This window comes from Centruroides vittatus, unplaced genomic scaffold (genome assembly GCF_030686945.1).
Source record: "Centruroides vittatus isolate TY-2023 unplaced genomic scaffold, ASM3068694v2 contig_696, whole genome shotgun sequence".
NCBI lineage: Eukaryota > Metazoa > Arthropoda > Arachnida > Scorpiones > Buthidae > Centruroides > Centruroides vittatus.
The window spans coordinates 46,122-67,015 of record NW_027122440.1 but is presented as its reverse complement, the minus strand read 5'-3'; the positions used below and the strand labels follow the sequence as shown (position 1 = coordinate 67,015).

At 35.8% G+C, this 20,894-nt stretch overlaps 1 protein-coding gene across 4 annotated transcripts; it reads left to right on the top strand.

The window, feature by feature from the left end:
- Positions 1 to 9,502: 9,502 nt before the first annotated feature.
- LOC136980383 (uncharacterized) lies at positions 9,503 to 14,466 on the top strand. 4 transcript variants are annotated; one of them, XM_067276485.1, is made up of 6 exons: positions 9,547 to 9,610; positions 9,723 to 9,898; positions 13,445 to 13,553; positions 13,744 to 13,921; positions 14,072 to 14,231; positions 14,315 to 14,466. In XM_067276485.1, exons 2-6 carry the CDS (start codon positions 9,878 to 9,880, stop codon positions 14,411 to 14,413), a joined length of 567 nt encoding a protein of 188 aa, XP_067132586.1. In that variant the 5' UTR covers positions 9,547 to 9,610; positions 9,723 to 9,877; the 3' UTR covers positions 14,414 to 14,466. The 4 variants fall into 4 exon arrangements, with proteins under 4 accessions (XP_067132587.1, XP_067132589.1, XP_067132586.1 ...); XM_067276487.1 differs by having other exon boundaries at positions 13,297 to 13,553; XM_067276486.1 differs by lacking the exon at positions 9,723 to 9,898 and having other exon boundaries at positions 9,503 to 9,610; positions 13,297 to 13,553.
- The last annotated feature ends 6,428 nt before the right edge of the window (positions 14,467 to 20,894 follow it).

Genomic DNA, 20,894 nt, shown 5'->3' with positions numbered 1-20,894 from the left:
TTTATTCTCTCGATCACGAGTTCCAGGTTCGCCAACCCGCGTTTTTCGACTCTTGTTCCTCCTGATTCATTTTTCTCTATCTTTTGACTCATATCCCTTTTCCTTCTACTCGCGCGGAAAGGGATGTATCATTACCGGCTAAATTCCGGTGGGTTCGAATTTTCACACCACCTTGGGCTTTCTAAAATCGAAGCTGTCCCTGAAGGGCAAGTTCGATTTTTTTCTTTCGGGGAGGATGGCTATTTTAAGCGCGCTGTCTCTCCCTGATTGGTGACTTACAGGCGACGTTAATTAGTCGCGACACTGATTTATATGGCGAATTTTTTTCACCGATTTACCTGGCGACATTAATAATCTATTGATTTCGCGACAATCACAGATTAGATCGGGCGCGCGTTACAATAAGTTGTTTATGTTAAACCAACCACGGTGGGTTTGGTAAACAACAACGGTGTTCCCGGAAGTAGGGTTGTTTCCTCTCTGGCACGTGGGTGCAGACGTAGTTTCCTTTCGTCACTTGGGCACGAGAGTAAAGTTCAAGGTCTTGAGTGTTCGTTATGTCCTCTGGTTGATGAGAGTTTTGTTGCCTTGTGCTACCTGGTTGGCGTGGTTCGCTTGTTGTGACGATCGAATTTAAACAGGACCTTGAGGGCTGGAGGATTCCGGTGAGTGGTGTCTTGATGTGGTCGGTTGTAGTGTGGCGGTGTCGTCGTGCGTGGAATTTGGTGCAGTGATTAATTTTGGTGGAGGGTCGTCAAAGTCTTAGTCCGTTGCGGCGAGGGTGTCGTCCTATAGGTACTCACAAAAGTTAATTATAAACAGTTATTTGAAATGAAAAGTCTATTTAAGTTCGGATCGAGGTACATATTACAAAAAGTTATAAATGGGGTTACTCTCCCTCAGGTCGCTAGGATGTTAAAATCCTAACTTAAGTCTAGATAAGGAAGCTAATATGTTCTTATAATTCGAAACGTTAAAATTCGATTAAATTCGTTAAAATGGCTAACTAAAATTCGAATATATGGAATATTTAATATAATAGATGATATATATGGTTATATGATTATATTATAGTCAAAACCTTCGAACGAGAAAAGTTAAACAAAAAGGCCTTAAAATGGCAGCGTTAATACGTTCGAACAACAACACGTGGAGGTTAGTTGTGTTATATCGCTCCGGGGAGTTTCCGGTAACGGTGTGTTACTTCCCGGAAGCGGGTTAGCTTCTCGTTCTTAGTCTAATTCTCGTCAGGGGATGACGGTAGACTAGTCGTCGGTGAAACGAACCGAGGGATGCGACTACGATTTCGACTGGGCCGCGGCATCACCCATGGCTGTTCGGGGACAGGGCCGCGGCTACGTAGCGCGTATGGAGGCGTACTCTCTGGTTCCTCAGTTTCCGATTGTTCGCGTTCTGAGTCCTCGTGCTCGGTGTCCTCTTCACTTTCCCTTTCTACTATTTCTCCCGAAGGGGGTTGAGTAGGGATAGAGGTTAAGATAAATTCGTCCCACGGGTCGAGATACGGGGATGGATCAAGCTCAGTGGGTGCGGTCAAGGTTGTGAGCTGATCATTATTTTGCGTTTGCCGCAGGTGGACTTCCTCGCGGGCGGTTGTTGGTTTGATTCGATCCGCGTGGACATGCATCTTACGTTTGGTTTCTAAATGTTCAATTTTAAAGTTTACCGGACCGAGAGCTTCGATAATTCGATAGGGTCCAGACCATCGCGGTGCTAATTTCTGCTTTAACCCTCTTGGCGTAACGACTTCCTTTAATAGAACCCTGTCTCCCACCTTATAACAGGGAGGTTTATTTTGTCGCCGGTGTCGTTCTTGTCGAGCTTCGGCGGCCTGTTCGGCCACCTGTTGAGCGGTTTGATGTGCTAATTTCATCCGTTGTTGTAATTCTGAGGCAAAATTGTCATCTATATCATAACGCACTTCCACCGGCTTAGTAACTATATCAAACGGATAGGTAGGGTCTCTACCATACAAAAGGAAGAATGGGCTCTCATTCATAGAAGCGTGAACCGAGGTGTTGTACGCGAAGAGAGCGTAAGGTATCCACTCATCCCAATCGTGTTGATCTCTGGCTACATAATGTGCTAAAATATCAATTAATGTTTTGTTAAATCTTTCCACAACGCCATTACTGGCGGGATGATAGGCGGTGGTGAGGAGCCTGTTTATGTTCAGAAGCTTGCATACTTCGGTAAACATTTTCGAAATCAGATTCGGAGCTCGGTCCGTCAGTAAGTGCGTCGGCGTCGAGTGACGTAATATAATATTGGTAACGAAGGCTTTCGCGATCGTCTTACTACTAACATCCGGTAGTGGAATAGCCTCAGCATACCGGGTAAAGTGATCGACGAAGACTAAGATATATTTATTCCCCGTAGTGGTGCGCGGGAGTGGTCCAACAATATCCATAGCGGTACGTTCAAAGACGTGTGAAAGGGGAGCAAATAATTGTAATTCGGCTTGGGCTCTGCGTCCGCGCCGACGATGTTTCGCGCAGCTTAGACAGCTTTGACAATAATTTCGTATCTCCTTGGTCATTTCCGGCCAATAAAACGACTTAGCTATTTTAGAACGCATCTTAAGTTCTCCCAGATGTCCAGCGATGGGATTATCATGGAAGGTATATAGGAGATAATCCTTAAGAGCGGCTGGGACAACAATTTGTTCCCACCAGTCGGACTGTCCTTTATTGGTGCCTTTGTGGCATAGGGCGCCTTCTTCATTGAGATAGAATTCATCTAAGGTAAGGCCGTTCCAATTTCCTGAGATTGCTCCGCTTTGCAATTGTTGGATAAGGGGTTTCCACCGCGTATCTCCTTGTTGCGCCTTCGCGATTTGCGTCAGGGAAAATATAGGTTCTACCTCCTGGATTTGCCGAATAGGGATACGGCTAAGAGCATCTGCATTTTTATGCGACTCTCCAGCTTTGTGAACCACGTCAAAATCGAATTCTTGGAGGAAGATAATCCATCGTGATAGCCGCGAATTGGTAGTTGAGTCCTTACAGTCTAATAACCAACGCAGAGGTCGATGATCTGTGAGTATCGTAAATTTTCGTCCATATAAGTAAGGTTTGAAATATCTCACAGCCCAAACCGTAGCTAAACACTCCTTCTCAGTCGTGCTGTAATTAAGTTCGGGTTTTCTCAGTAATCGACTTGCATAAGCAATCGGTTTCTCGGTGCCATTTTCCTCTTGGGATAATATGGCTCCTAAGGCAACATTTGAAGCATCTGTAGCAAGGATAAAAGGCTTCGAAAAGTCCGGTGATTTTAATAATGGAGTGGAGGTTAGAATTTGCTTTAGCGTCTCGAAACTTTCTTGTTGAGCCGGGCCCCATTCGAAAGAGGCATCTTTCTTCAATAAATCCGTTAAGGGTTTTGCAATTTTTGCATACTTGTCCACATGTCGACGATAATAACCAGTTAATCCTAAAAAGGATCGAATTTCTCGCTCATTTTCGGGCCTAGGGAAGTCTAAGACGCACTTTACCTTATCGCTATCTGGTTTTATACCCTGTTCAGAAATTTCATGGCCTAAAAATTTTATTTGCCTCTGCAGGAAATGACATTTTTTTGGTTTTAGCTTAATTCCGGCTTCGCCTAATCGTTGGAATATTTGTTCCAAGCGTTTGAGGTGAGTAGGGAAGTCGGGACTGAAAGTCAAGATGTCGTCCATGTAGACGAGGCATGTCTTTCCCTTCAGACCATGCAGGACGAAGTCCATGGTTCTTTCAAAGGCTGCAGGTGAGTTACGGAGCCCCATGGGGCACCTGTTCCATTGATAGTGCCCATCAGGTGTGGAGAAGGCTGTTTTCTCCTTATCACATACACTCAATTGCCAAAATCCTGAGACTGTGTCCATGGTGGAGAAATATTTTGCTTGGCCCATCAAGCTAAGGGATTCCTGCACTAAGGGCAGTGGATATGGATCTACTTTAGTGATTTTGTTTAACTTGCGGTAATCTATAACTAATCTCAAACCGCCTAGTTTTTTCTTAACGAGAAGCGCTGCTGAACTCCAGGGTGATGTAGAATGTTCGATGATGTTATTCGCTAAAAGTCCATCGATTATTTCATTTAATTGCTGCCGTTGCGCATATGGAATTCGATACGGGGGGGAGTAAACGGGCGCCGCATCGCCGGTATCAATTTTATGTTGCACAATATCACAATACCCCAAATCGTAATCATTAACGGCGAAAACGTGTCGATATTTATATAATAAGGTTAAAAGCTCTTGGTGTTCATCTTCCGGGATATCGGTCCAATCAAATAATTGGTTAAATTCGGCCTCTGATAATTGTGCCGTTTCTCCTTCTCGGATAGTCCCGACCGGGTCTATTTCCTGGACCGCCTCGAAATACGTGCCTACTTTTTCTCCTTTCTTTAACGTTATCGTCTGGTGGGTCGAATTGCGGAGACGGATGGGTACTTGTCCCTTTTTGTTGGGTGTGACCAATACATCGGCTCCGAATATTCCTTCCTGGGCAAGGGGAAGTGTCTCAATTACTCCCATTTTATTACTTGTGCGACGTCCTCGGATGGTCGCGCTTACGATATTATCCGTCATGGGGGGGAGTCGGCACGGTTCTATTAAGACTACCTCCTTTCCTTCTCCGTTTACCTGTCCTTGTGATCCCTTTTTAGATCTTATAGCCGCAGTTACCTGGGCCTTTTCCCTCGATTTATTCCGACTTCCCTGGACCTGTCGGTTACGCGTTGTCGTTTCGTCGGGTAGTTCCGTCCCCGACTCGTCTCCGGACATCGTGGAGTTTAATAACGTTACTACCGTAACAGGAGGTATAATCAATTCTCCTTTCTTTAAGTTGATAAGAAAGCCCTTATCAGCGATCATATCCCTTCCAATAATGCCGTCGCAAGGATATGTAACGTCTATATCCACTAGACAACACGCAAAGGGGAACTGCAGGTCGCCGATTTCGAAGGTAGGGTTCGCAATACCGTAAGTTTGAATGATATGACCGGTAGCGCTTCGTAAATCGGTCTCTTTATGGTGATCGATGTGTATCCTTTCCTTCATTGTTTTGGCAAAAGCTTTAGACAAGAGGGATACCTTAGCTCCAGTGTCTATCTGCACAATGGCCGGGCTTCCTCCTATATAACATTCAAAGGTAGCTTCGCTTCGAATATCGGGATACGTAATAGCAGTGACCGCTTGAGCCTGTGGTTTCCCGGTGTGCGGGTTTCGCTTTTTGTCCTTTTCGGGAGTGTATTCGGCACGAGAGGGTCGTCGCCGGTTATTATACGGGGATCGCTGGCCCTGGACGCTTCGTACTTTTCCTCTCCACCTGTTGGGTTTCTCCTCTCTAGCACGACCCCGATAGCTCTCGCCGCTCTCGCGCCTTCTTGGGGCCTCCGCATGCTCGACGTCGCTTCGCGTACGCATAGGAGCATCGCTAGGATTGTTCTCTCGGCGATCGGAGGGATTCCGGTTCCGATAGGGTTGATTATTCGGTCGATTGGACATACGACTAGTGTTACCGGCGCGGTAGCCTCCTCGTTGGGAAGGCGGATTATTCCGATTACCTCGATTATCTCCCCAATTATTTCGCCTCTCTGGAGGGATTCTAACATTACCGGTCGCGGAGGTTCGGGTTAACCCTTCCACTCTGGCTTGCAGTTCTTGCATAGCCGACGTCAATTGAGCTATCTGATCCTGTGAGGGGGGGTCGGTCACTCGCTCGCTGTCCCGGACTGTTCGTAATATTCCCCGCGGATGGGAGGTGAGCTGTTCGATCGTCTCCTCACTGATCGCGGCTTTGAGTGCCTCATCGAAGGTCTCAGCCTCGCGACTCATTACTCGTCTACGGATCTTTATATCTATTCCGTTAAGAAATTGCGCCTTTAACCGTTCATCTAACTCCTTTCTTTGAATGCGCTGAATAATAGCGGCTTCTGCGGCGTCGGCTCCGGGCTCCGGCGTGATCTCGATTTCCATCGCGAGCGCTTGAAGTCGGGCGGCGTACGTTTGTACGTCCTCGTCCCGTTTTTGGACGCAGGTATAAAATTTACTAAGCCTAAACGAATAAGGTTCCCTTTCGAACCGCGCGATCATTAAGCGCTTGAACTCGTCAAATTCGTCGACCTCTTTAATTCTTCTATCCTTCCGTACGAATTCCCGAGCTATCCCGGTGAGTTTGAGCTTGGCTACGGCCAGCATTTGGGCCTTTGACCATGCCGCGACTTTCGTTACGTCCGCTAACGAGTCAAAAAAATCCGTAACTCGGAGACCTCCCGTTTCTCCGGAAAATACGGGCAGGAGTGGAATGATTCCGCCCAACCCTCCTAGGGTGAGGGGGTTTGGATTCGGATTCGCTTGAGCTGGCCCTACCGCGGGTTGTGGATTGCCCTCCATTTTTTTTGCGATAGGTTTAATTAGCTTAGGAAGACAGACTAGGAACAGTATCGGAAGTAGTTCTATGACTTAGGTCCCTACTTCGACTGGAATGGTCCCTTTTATTCGAATATGATCCTTTCCGCTCTATCGATATTTCGAAGGAGTCGAACCCCACTCCTGAAAAACCAATTTGTGGGTGCCGGGAGGCGGCCGATTTCTCGTTCCTCCTTTTTGTCGGCTAACAGGTCCGTGAGACCTGCCCACGTCAAGATGGCGGTTCGGAGGAGTTACGCGTTACGCGAGTGGATGCGAGTGGAGGAAGTGATGGGTTCGACGGTAGAGCGGCGGATGATGACATTCGAATAAAGGACATTACAACGGATAAAACAATAACAAAGATTTATTAAAGCTAACTTGACAATTACAGATACGGCGAGCGTCGGTCGCCTGAGTTCGTATTCGCGGAGGGAGAGTTTACAAAACTTCGGGTCATACCTCGTGATCCGGGTCGATCTTCACAGTCGATACGATTTCGTGGATTTCCGGCGGTTCCCCTCGACTTTTTGGCCGCACGCGCACAGGCTAAGAGATAAACGTAACCGACCCCCCTTTTCTCCGTCGTCGCCCTTTTATTCTCTCGGTCACGAGTTCCAGGTTCGCCAACCCGCGTTTTTCGACTCTTGTTCCTCCTGATTCATTTTTCTCTATCTTTTGACTCATATCCCTTTTCCTTCTACTCGCGCGGAAAGGGATGTATCATTACCGGCTAAATTCCGGTGGGTTCGAATTTTCACAAATGTAACCATTTTATTGTTATTGTAATCATTTTTATTATAACTTTTTGTTCTTATTTCTAATAAAAGAGAGAGAGAGAAATTGTCGTTGTCGTCGTTTTATTTAATCGTTGTCACGACACAAAAGAAAAAAAACCATATTAATTTGCCAACAGATGGCGCCAGCTAAACAAAAAAAACTTATATATCTCTAAAATATTAAAGTTATATATAAAAATATTAATTCTTTTAAGATGTATCTATATATAAAAGACTCTTAACAAAAAACTTATACATAAAAAATCTCTTAAATATTAATGTTATATATATATATATATATACATAAATATATATAAAAAATATTGATTCTCTTAAGACATATAAAAACAGCAAATTATTCCAAAAACACTTGTTCAAATCGCGCGGAAAAGTATATCCAAAAAGGCAGCTAAAATGGGCATGGTTTTGATGTTTAGGAGAGTTTTTGAAATACTAAATATCTCAAAAACGCTCCAGCGATTTAACGATTATTGCGAAATTCGTTGATTTTTAGTCCCTGCTCAACGTCTTTCCTGCGAAATTATGAGAGATACTGAAATAAAAGTTATAAGGTCTTAAAAGTTTAGCAAATTATTCCAGAGTCTCTCATTTCTATACTACTTATATGAGTTAAATAAGTATTTAATTGTCATAGTTTATGAAGTTAAGTCACTGAAATCTGGAAGAAATAATAAATATTTTATGACCGTCATCGATAATTATCAACTAAACTGTCATAAAATAATATTTAAATAAAAACGCGTATATAATAAAAACGTAATGACAGTAAAGATTCATTTTCCTATCGATAACTTTAGACCAATAAAGTTTTAGTAGATTTAGAGATGAGTAGTACAAATTGGTGCATATTAACAACTATAATACTTTATAAATGTATAAAATTTATTAGATTTTATTAATTTAATTTATAAATTTCAGTAATTGCTATGTAATGCAGGGATGGCCGACATCTAAAAGTGTGCGTGTGGTATGACTGGCATAATTATTTAATTACGAATAAATCGTAATCGTCTGAAAATTATTATTGTTTAAAGTATTTTGTGCCATTATGTTTTTAATATTTAATTATCGTAGTTTCTGTTGTATTATTTTATTGCGATATGACAGTTTATTGTTCACAATCATAAAAGATTTATTGCTATATCCAGGCTTGATGCCACAAATAATTATTCGCATCAATTTTGTAATTCAATATTCATCAATGTGAACTATGTTACTGTATATTAAAAACATAATTTCGAGTAAATTCAGGGATACAATTAAAAAACATTTGAAATGAATGAAAATTGTTTTAAAAATTTCCAAATTCGGAAATTAATTCAAATATATATTATTATAATTCATTTTGTTGCTTCATTTTATTAAAAAAATATTTATATTTTACTATTCTCGCTGTTAAAAATATATATCACAGTAAAATTCATAGCCACACATCAAAATATCACCCCTCCAAGATTTTTACATGGCTCAGGGAATACTGAGACGTCAAAAAGTGCAAAAAATTTGGTGTTTTTCGGCATGTACAAATGTTAGTTTATGTGTGGAGTCGGACAATTTTGCTAACCCAATTTCAAACATAATAACTTGGGTGCATTTAATGATAATTTTTTCTTGAAATTTTCAGACAAATTGAATCATTGCTTTGGCAGATATGAATGTGATGGGTGACATATTTCAATAAGATTCAAATTACATTTTATTTACTCGTAGAAAGTTTTAGTTTACCAAAAAAGAAATATATTTGTTTGCAACATTTTTTCAATACATTTTTATTATAATTAATTAATATTAAAGTTAGTTTTAAAGGATAATGTTTTAGTTGATGGCTCCATATGATTAAAAATTGCATTGTGACAATGTCACAATGCAATTTAGTACTAGTACTTTTTAAGTACTAAAAGTACTTGTAAGTTGTAAAAGTACTAGTACTAGTACTTTTTATATATTAACAGGACTTATTATACTAAAAATTATGGATGCAGATATTTAGTCTTACAGATCAAAAATAATGTTCTTTATTTAGTCCTGTTAATATATAAAAACTACTAGTATACAAAATTTTAAATTAAGATAGAAAGGACACAAAGGCATAATAATTAGTATTCAAAATACTTTTTCATTTCATTTCTAGCTGAATCAATAATCTACTTATTTCTCAAAGATATAAATAATTATATTCCAGTATTGGTAATTTTACTTTCTAAAAGTTATTGCTATTGAAGTAATAAATCTATTATAACATTCCCCTGTAATAAAACGTGGATCTCTTTTATTCGTCAATTAATACCAATGCAACCAACTGGATTTAAATTTCTAGCTCTGTATATATTCACTACAGGAAGAATTTTCATGTCATCAGAATTGGAGAATTCGCCAGTTTGTCAGCATTATACAATCGGTAAGTACAGCACGTAATTTATAATGTGATTTTAATGGTAATTTCTATTCTGCAATAACAATCGATAGTAATCCGGGCGATAACTGTTACTACTAAAGAAGAAATTTTTCAGTAATTTGAATCATATCACAATTTTTATTCGAAAAACTTCCGTTATTAAAGTCCTGTGGCAATTATAACGAAATTTCTAGAAAAGACGAAAATATCCACGGAGGAAAATCCAACATGCATTATTTCTAAATTTTAGCCGTCCAATACAAATAGTTAATGAAAGTAAACCCTCCGATCGTGAGTATTCTTAAGTTATTTTCTATTGTAGTGGAAAGTGTTTGGACATATAGAAAGTGTATAAAATTGTGTAGTGAATGAGCGACGTGTGCTAGTCGTGATCACACGACACAACTGTTCTATGAACAATAAGTATTTGCTGTAATTGACGTATTTCGAACGTAAAAATAAATCACAAATTCAATGTAAGCATAACATGAATAATAGAAATAGGAATTATTATATTCTTAATCTGATACGCCTCTGCCGTTGCTGTGGTAAAGCAATGGGAACTCGTTTAAAAATGTACTCTACCATTACTTTGTTGCGTAACACCATGGCTTAACCCCCGTGACAATTGCAAGCTTCCAGTAAAATAACATCGAAGTGCAAAGAAAAAGCGTATATTTATTTGATGTGTAGATCTTTTTACTGTTCGTATGTCACTTCCAATTTTGAAAACATCTTACATCGTAAGGTACAGTACGATACTATCGACGACTGTATCTTTCCTATTGTTATTTTTCTCTGATTTCCTTTCCTCTGCTATGCTAGCTTATTCTTACTCATTTCTTCTTTTTCTTTCGTCCTGTTGGATTCCAAAGAATTAGCATCGTGCAATTCTTTCGACTGTAGACTGTAGATAATATTGCTAGAAGAAATCACTCCAAAGCCGTAGCAAACTTCCAACAATAAAGTCATAATCTCTCCGTTCTACGAATTACTCAAAATAGAATAATTAACTTTTTAAGTAAAACATCTACCTTTTCACATTATTACTTACTCTTACGTTTTCGTGAAAAAAGGAAATTTCTTTATATTTACCTGTAAGAGTCGTTGCTTAAATTTTATTTGGTGGTGATTATTTCGTAGCCAAATTCTTGACTTTCGAGCAGTCGTACGTTAAACACTTTGTACGTTAAAATACATAAGGAAATTTGTATTTCTCAAAACCTATCGTTTCGTCTTTGGAGTTGGAGTTTTGCAAATGAGTTTCAATAAGTAGTTTGCACAATCAACCAGATTTCTATAAAATGAATTGAATATTCATATTTTGTTTGCTCTGATGAAATACGGGGTGTTCTTTTTTAAACTGACGGTACTCAGAGACATCTGTAGAGCAATCTAACAGCCGGACTGTCGCCAAATTTGTGAGAGTGACTAAGGACAACGTGGGAAAGAGATTCCGCGAAGAAAAAAGTAGTACCTAAATTTGCGGGTAGGGGTGAATTTCGCGCTGCTGCAGCGAAACAGCAAGAAATGTCAGAGCAAATGTAAACCGTGTAGAATGGTCGATTGGTTTTAATTCTTGCAGGCGGCTTATCTTGTATGGATAGAACTTCAGAACTTTTTGCAGAACTTGCCATACCATCGAAAGCACCATTTCCAATTGTCGTGCCATTCCCCGGGCGCTGCTACTACCAGCAACAGTTTCCTGTGAACCTTAATAGCAAAAAAATAATAAATAAATAAAACAGTGTTGAATTTGAGTTAATATTTGCGTTAGCGACTTAAGGTTATTAGTAGCTTCAGTTCTCTTTATGCGCTTCCGATCCCCACAAAATTTTTAGTTCATCGCGCGATAGCTTGCGAACTATACGCGGTCGAATAAGTGCCGGGCCTCACAGACCCCACCAGGCGCACCGCGTTGCAAAAGTGTAAGTAATATTTTTTGTGTTTGCTTGATTTATAACACGTTTACGTTGTCAGTAGATAAACGTTTAAGCAGCTACTGAGCGTCTGTAAAAAATGATCCAGATTTTTTTGCATTAGACATGCGAAATTACTTTGGGAAAATGCCTGAATTCTCAATTTCAAATTTTTACTGAAGGAGCTTAATTTTTATGCTTTACCAGATATTTATATTAAGTGCCATTGAAATAAACCCAAAATACTTAAATTATATAAAAATTAATTCGAAAAATAAAATACAAAAAATTAAATTACATAAAATTTAATTATAATCTCGAAAACAACACACAAATAATAGAAAATACTCATCCGTAAATGTCTTCTCTCTGTATCTGGAAAATATGCGATGTTATAAACCAATCCGACTTTTATAATGAACAAACGCGGAACGATTTCGAGTCTAGCAGATGGTCGTCTGCTGTGTACACTAATCGGTGATTATTATCATTAAATAAATGCCACGTAGATTTATGAACCTGAATTAATATCAGAACAAATTAGGAAATTTAATAAAATATTTTATTTAAGTAAATAAAATTATAACACATGGTCGACGGTAATACATTGTATATGTATAAAAAAACAACGTTTAACAAATTACTTTGCTTTTCGTTTATTCTTCCGTCCGGAAGAATAAACTCCAGGCGATAGCTCCAGAGGACGTTTTACCTATTTTACATTTTGTTACGTCGGCAGTAGCCTATAAAGAAAGGTCGCCTTCGTATTTGTGGAAATGTGGACTGGTCAACTGGTAGCGAACGACGGAAGAATAAACGAAAAGCAAAGTAATTTGTTAAACGTTGTTTTTTTATACTTATAAAATATTTTATTTTTAATTATAATAATTCGTTAATTATAAAAAACATATAATTTTAAATACTTATTTTTTGTAATTAAAAGTGTTTTTGAATATTTCTACGCGTGCAAATCAAGTTTATTTGCATTATCCGCCTGATTTTAGGACCGCTTTCAATAACCAAATACTGTTTACACATACTTCGGGACAATAAAAACGATAGTTTTTATTGTCCCGAAGGACATTAGATATTATAATTTCTGCATAAATCGAGTATTTGATACATTTGTTTGCTTCGCATATACATCGCCGAACCCTTTCGAGTTTGGTTATCCACAATTAGCTAAAATGATTAATCGTACGCTTTTACCTGTTTGTTTTCCCTCTCAAAATAAGTCGAAACAATTTATTCGTTAACCAGCACACTGAAAAGACACCGTGGTAAGTCAGTAAAAAATTACAGTAATTCAAACAGTTTGCAGCTTATAGAATCCGAAACTCCGTAAGAGAACAAAAAAATTTCACCTCAGTTGACTGCAAATATGAATGAATAACTGATGACCTCGGTAACGAACAACACAAATCTCGGAGACAAATCGAGAAAACATTTTGTATAAGATTTAACAATATTTTAATAATATCGATATACACTACAAATGACTTTGAATGTACTGTACTCTTCCGGGAAGAATTTCGTTCATAAACGTTTTAAACTGGAAAGTTTCAAAATTATTCCTTTTTACGGATGAATAAACTCTAATGCTAATGTTCGATCCGGAATTTGAATTATACGTGACGAACATTCACGTTACATTTTATTTTTTCGTACATTTATTTTAATTAAAATATACTTAATTCGTTTTTATGCTAAATATTTGTAAATGTTTGTATTTATCACAGTATGAAAATTAAATTAAAATTCATTTATCAGATAATACGCGGATTGATTACAAGAATACGAACAAGTGAAATTTGCATACTGCGTCGATCAGCATCTGTTGCTCGGCAAACATTCCCCCATAACAGATCGGGCCAATAGAAACCGAATTATAAGTATTAATTGAACTCGTTCCCGACAGGATTGTTATAAGATGGCATGCATGACATTCGCCTCGATCTTCTTTCTTACCCTAATCCAATTTTCGTGGGAAAAGTGTTGCGATGGTTCCTACAAACCTTCCTATTGCGGTGAGTGCGTTTTTGAATTTCGTATTAATAATTAAATAATTCTAAGCTTTTGTCAAGACAATAGGCTTTTGAATTTATTGAAATACGTGAAATTCTTGTACACGACGTTGCTGTTCTATTGTAATATTCGTGCAGTAATATTGCATTAATCTAGTAAGACATCGTCGGTAACTTTTTGTATCTTTTGTAGACGATGAAAAGAGAAAATTAGAATATTCCAACGTAAAGATTGAACCATATCCAATCAATGAAGTGCCATTTAATGTTTCGTTAGATTGGAATTTTTTAGAAACCGTGCCATGCAGTGCTTTATTCTATTTGAGTGCGGTAAAATGCGGTCAGGACAAAAACGAAACAGATAAGGAAATGTATGTTTAGAGAATTTAATTTAAGATATTTTAAATTAGAATACGATAATAAAATTAAACCAAATTATTAGCTATGTTATAACGACTGGAAAGTTGTTATAAAATTTTTCGAATTAATTCATGTATAAAAGATTAGAATGGACTTTTCAGGCCAATAACTATGAACATCGCCTACAATAAAATTAGGGAATGTATGGGTTCGGAAGCCACAGAATTTTGTAACCGAGAAAATATTTATCAGCCACAGCCAAAGTCAATTCCACCGGGACCAATGCACATCTGTATCTCACTAGGAAAAGTTCTCCAACCGGTAAGACTCGAATTCAATTAACTTCTAGCAAGAACTTTTAATATTCCGAATATATTTTTATGTAATTTTCTTTGAATGTTTAGGGATGCTACGACATCTATGTGGAATTACGAGCGAGAAAAGACAGGTTGAACGACGAGATTCTCTCTTGCTATCAATTTAAAGAAGTGGAATTTAAATAAATACTATATTCTTGTTTCCAGGAATAAAGTAACTTGACACTGCAAAAATGAAAGTAATGCGTACTTCCGTTTATTTTACAAATTTGCAATCACGTGGCTTTCTCGTTCTATCTTTTGTTCTATTCGAAACAATGAAAAATTTTCTCCTGGTTTGCCCCGGAATATTAATTTTATTATTTCTTCATTTAAGCACACTTCGTCATACGGGGAAGAGAAACAAACTCTCACAAATACAGAACTTTTGTTATTAACTACAATCAACATAAATATTAGAAAATTGCCACTAATTGATATAATAAATAATATTATGTTATTAATGTTATATTAGTAATATGACTCATTAGTAATAGGCCGAACACCAGTCACTTTGCAGAGCTTATACGGTCACGGCGAGAAACGAAAAGGATCTTTAAACTATCAGTTTATAAGTTAAAATTAAGAAACTAATCATAAAAGTCGTCAATAATCGAACTCTTTATGTACATGTGTATGTGTTTATATACACATGTACCATACAGTATTCGTGTACGTACATTTATTTTCAAATTTCTCCAGTTACTTACTTTAGAGAATACATCTTAAATTAAGTTCTGTGTATTTTTATTTAAGAGTCCAGAATTTTTACGCGAAATTAGTGCATTTTTTCAGCAGAAATAAAGAATAGGCTATAGGTTGTGTTTAATGCACTTAATTAATTAAAAGTTTTATTTTGAATTGCTTTCTTATAATGTTTTTATTTAACAATAAAGACATTATATAAAATGATCATTCTGCCGTATAACATAATATATAAAGTCTAGAAGATTTTCGTTCCTACTAGAAATGAGAAACGTCAAGACTTTTAAATGCTCTTCTCGACTAATGTATTTTGAATACATATTTAAATAGTTCGATGTGTGATATACCGGTACAATACTTGTGTTTTCTATTCATAATTATAAATGCTTTTTCAAAATTATTAGTTAAAAGCGAAAATAAATTAAATTTATCGGTAGAAAACTTTTTTCAAAATGAATTTTTGCTTAAAAGACTAATACTGTAAGATTATGAGAAAAAATTGTAAATTAAATATAACATTGGAGGACTTAAAATTTGATATACTGGCACTGAGAAAAGTTGCATTATTATTAGTAATTGCACATTCTACAATATGCATAAGTGTATAGCCTAAAAAGCATTGTTTTTATTAATTATAAATTTATTACTTACGTGACACACGCACTCGTAGTATTGTCTGAATAAGATTAAACCGAGTTTATTCTTCCGGTGACTGGTGACTATTCTCGGTATTTCCAGAAATCGAAAAATTTGTTAGGAAACATAATAATTGCAGATTTGTAAAGAATCTTAATATAAAAAATATAAAAACAGCCACACATACGTTAATTGTTTATTAAGCTACTTTAATTGTTTATTAAGTACTTTATTTAGCTACCAGGTAGCTTAATAAAGAAAGTTTGTTTTTTTTAAGGACTTAACTTTTGCGTAAAATCTTAAAACCAGTATAATTGTCCTATTAGTAATTAATGTGCACGTTGACAAAATATATAATAAGAAACTAAAGGACAGTAAGGCAATGATAATTATATACTAAATACTTTCCTAATTTATACTTTCTGACAGCGAAAAAAGTTAGAGAAAATTTCCAGAAAGTTAACAGTAAACTTACAATGTATTTTCTTGGTTATTAGTTTTTTTACAGCTTATTTAGAACAATTATAAACACGCAAAACCGGTTATTCGAATAAAATCGAATTATTTCTTGTTATTTGAACTGATTTGTGTTAAGAACACGAAAGATTCAATTTTAAAGATAATAGCGAGGTTGAAGCCGAAGTTTTAAACGCGAAAACGAGTACGTCGGACGTTCGGCGCCGCTTTTCTGTAAGCCTAGATGTTTGACAATGGTGTTTGAAATGTCGAGCATGATTCCACTGACCATTGTCAAACTTCTAGGCTTACAGCAAAGCGGCGCCGAACGTCAGACGTACACGTTTTGGCGTTTAAAACTTCGGCCTCAACCTCGCTAGTACTGTACCTGCGACGGTTCAATATCACTTTAATATTTATCCTAAAGGATGTATTTATACTTATTTGCTTAGGTAATAATTTTAGACAACGAAAATAATTGGACACCAGAAATATCTCACCCAAAAGATCCGCCGACAAAGCTAATTGAATCCTTGTCTCCGGGAATACGTCAGTGTAGAAAATAGAAAATATTCTCTTGTGCTAAAATGTACTTTATCACTCGATACGACCGTCTTTATTGAATTATTTTGCTAGAAGCAATAAATTACTAATTTATTTTTAAGATGTTATATATGCAAATTCACAATTTTTTAAATGAGAATGTTTTTTAAAATTATTTTTTGTTACTATTAGTTTTAATTTTCGACTTACGACCAATTTGATTTAAACTGGAATTTCAAAAAAATCGATCATATATTGGAAACTGCTGTGCAAGTATACAAATTTTGTATTTATGTAAATGAGGTTTCAAAATTAAGTGTGATGTTACAGTTAAATAATAAAATATGTAGTAACAATAGGTCCGGTAATTTAACACAATAATATAAATAGACACCGGATATTAGTAAAATTATTTAAATATTTACAATGAGGTTAATCAAATAGTTTTAAAAAAACTCAAATCTGTTGTATTATTATCCATTTAATCGTCATCTTTGCAGCTTCCATCAATTCAATAATGGATGGAAGGATGTACTCCACTTTTTCCTGTGTGCAGCTTTTGTTTTCTTGGCTTGCCCTCCCCGTAATTTGATCCAGTGAATTCATTTCAATTGTGTCTCGTGTCTTTGCATGCAGTTATATCAACAATGAAAAAAATCAAGCAAGAAACATTTCTGTAAGATCTAATTTATTATGTTTTAAATTATGTTTGCATTAATTTTAGCTAAACTTGTTTTTTTTTATATTAACCAAAAAGTATTTCAATAATGATAAAAAAATGGATAAAAGGTTCAGTTTTTTCACTAAAATATGACTTCGTTTAGAAATTTCGATCTCAAATTTGTGAAATATTTATAATTTAATGTAGAACAAGTTAACGGTAGTCATCTTCCAATAAAACTAACATTCGTCAAATATGTATTCTGGAATTATACTTGAAATTCTCTGTCAAATAATTTCTGAGAGTTTCAATACAGTAAGTAAGGATAGAGATGAGAATTTTAATATTACAATATCAAATGCACAGAATTTTGTCCTAGCATGTTTTAATTATATTTTTAATTGTAATTTTAATAATGTTTTCAATAATTTTTCTGTAAGTAAAGGTCGACTGGTAATTTATTCAAAATTTAATTTATTTTAATTATGATATTGGACGATATTTCAGAGGATCGGGCGGTTACCCTTCTTGTATATCATTTTTAAGCAAACATTCTTTCAAATAGTAGGAAAGGAATAATTAGTTTTAAAATTATAAACGATGTTACTTTTATTTAATAACATTAATCGAGAGAAATTTAATCATCTTAGCCTTAATAGTATCTAAGCCAACAGCTTTATTATGTTTTAAAGAACGACTACAAATCGTAATTCATCAAAAGAAAAATTTTCATCAAGTAATGGATCCATATTGTAATCGGTGCAAACGGATAGTACAGCCAAAGGTGGTCCAGAGAAATAGATTTTGAAATAATCCGACCAACCACAAATAGGAATGTTATCATAGGCAAGTTTGTTGGTCTTCTATAGTTAAAGATCATATCTTTATACTCTGTAACGTTATAAGAATTTAAATTAGAACCTGTATATAATGTATCTATTTCACAAGCAATTCTATCATTAGAATCACCGAGAATCACGTTGTCATCGTCTTCTTTAAAATCGAGAATCAACCTATCAAGATACTTAATCAATGAATCACGTTCATTGATAGAAATATAAACATAGACAATCGGAAGTCTAGAACGATCATTAAACGAAAGTTCATCGAATGTAAGTTTAGCGATAATAAAATTATCGGAGAGATGACAAATTTCCAAGATATCAAGTTTCCGAGAAACTACTAAGAACAAACCACTAGATGGTGTTCTAGGTTTATCAGGTTTCTGAGCTGGAAATTCAGTAAAATAAAACTGAGGATCTAACGTTGATAAAATAGTTTTTGTCGAAGATGTCTTCCGTCATTCAGTTATACCAATAATATGAAAAGACTAAATCAACGAAACTCGTATCAGCAAAATTAGTACAGTATATAGTAAACCTTGACTATTCCAAGATAAAACCTTTAATGTAAAAAGATCTGAGCAAGGAATAACAGGTAAAGTTTTTAATTTTCGTCCCTTTGACGATCCACCAACCTCTCTGGAAATAAAGAAGCTTCAATCTTCATCAGCTTGCTATTCAGTCAGTCAAACGTAAAGTTATCTCCATCAATTGTTAAACAATCAGCTCTGATAAACAGATTTACCTGTCGCCTAGCCTCTCGATAAAAAAAACAAGATTTCTTTTTTTAATTCTCGATCTCCAATGTAAAACATCAAAAAACTTTACCCTAGAACACTTTTATCTCATTCGGAAGTTATGTACATGTCGGTAAATCAGTTTGTTTATCGGAGAAACATCGAGTTCAGCCACCACCAAATTATATTTTGAAACTATTTTCAGATCTTTCACCAAAATAGTCTCCATTGGGTCTTTTAACAGATGACGGAATGTCGGAAACCGGTGACAGAACTCCAATCCAGAGATAAGAATATTATTTCTCTGACGTTCATTAGAAGAGATATAAAAAATAGGAAGTCTGAGTAGTAGAAGACACATTTAAATAAGATAGTTCTTCCACCTTCTTCTCTACATTAATGAGACGATGTTCAAACTCTTTATGTAAATTTGACTACCCTTCGAATTTAGTAGCTAAATCTTCTAAGAGTTTAGTCAAAATGGTGTCAAATTTCTCCTCCAAAAAAGAAAGTAAATTGGGAGGTGCCTTAGTATACGAAACCGATAGAGAAAAAAAGATTCGAGTCGTTCGGAGTTTAGAGCTGGTTCGCTGGGAAATCTTTGTCGTTTCTGGAAAGACGATATGGACGATTTTGAGGAAGGGAAGAAAGGAAGAATGCGACACATCGGACCAGGATTAGATTCGATGCCAATAATTAGTAATAAAGCACGCAGTAATAAATATATGTCAAAAATTTTAGTAAAACTGAAGGTAAACACAAAACTTGATACAAATCATATCCAAAGCGTTAGAGTTAATTATGACAAGCTCACTGAGAAAACTCACCAACAATGACCAACGTAGCAAGCACCCTCAATCGAAATTTGCGACTTAAGACATTCCGGTAGCATTATCTGAGGTGCAAAGGGCGACAATCATTACAAATTCCTCTTTGAATTCTCAAAAATACAGATAAAATTACTTTAGAATAAATGAATGCTTCGACATTTGTATAATTTTATTTACAGTATTAGAAAAAAAGCAATATTTTAACTTAAAAAACTGAAAGTAATCCTGTTTCTAATAAATATTATTTTAACAAAATGATCTTTTCTGAAATATTTCAAACCGATTAATGCTTTTACGTAACACGTGACGTAAAGATATGACTGGATCAAGGCTGTCTAGATGATACAGGCCGTAACCCTGAAGCCGAAACTTTTGGTGACGTCATTCCTCGAGTCCGTTAGAAACACGTTAGAACAAGATAGACTTGAACGAGATTTCGTTTGTGATCGGATTAGCTGTAGTTGGATTCAGATGTTAAAAAAAAAAAAATAAAATATTACTTGTAAACTATTTCCATGGATTAATATTAAATCAATAAAGTAAGTTAAACTTAAATTACAATAGATTGATGTTCACATATTAAATCTTAAAGAAAATGAGCTATTTTTATTCATGAACGCTATGCCTAACTGATGTTTTCAATGTAAATGATTTTCAAAACATTTATACTTTGATAATTTAATGTAGTTTGGTTATTTTATTTTTTCCTAGTTGAGTAAATAAGATAGCTCTAAATTCTTATTTCATTAATAAGTTATGTACATTTATCATTTTCACATGTAAATATACCCGTATAAGCAAATGATCAATATAATACTAAACTTGTTTAAACTATTTTAAAATTTAAACGATATGACTCATATTTTCTATATTTTTTTGAAAATATGATGTATAAATCTGTATTTATAAAAATTCTTACAAACAAAACAATAAAACAATACGTTCCAAGAATACCATATGTCAAACGAAAAATATTGGTAAAGATACAGTTCCCAAATCTTTGTATTGTACATGCAGTGGCGTGCCGTCATTGGAAGCGATGGAAGCGCCGATTCCACCTTCCAATGACCTTCCCTTGTATTTTATAAAATATAAATTTTCATATTTTAACGTACTTTGCATTAATTAATATTAAATATTTTATTATAACTGCATTATGTATCTTTTACAAATTTCTATACTACATGTGAAAAAAACGATAAGATTGCTATTGTACAT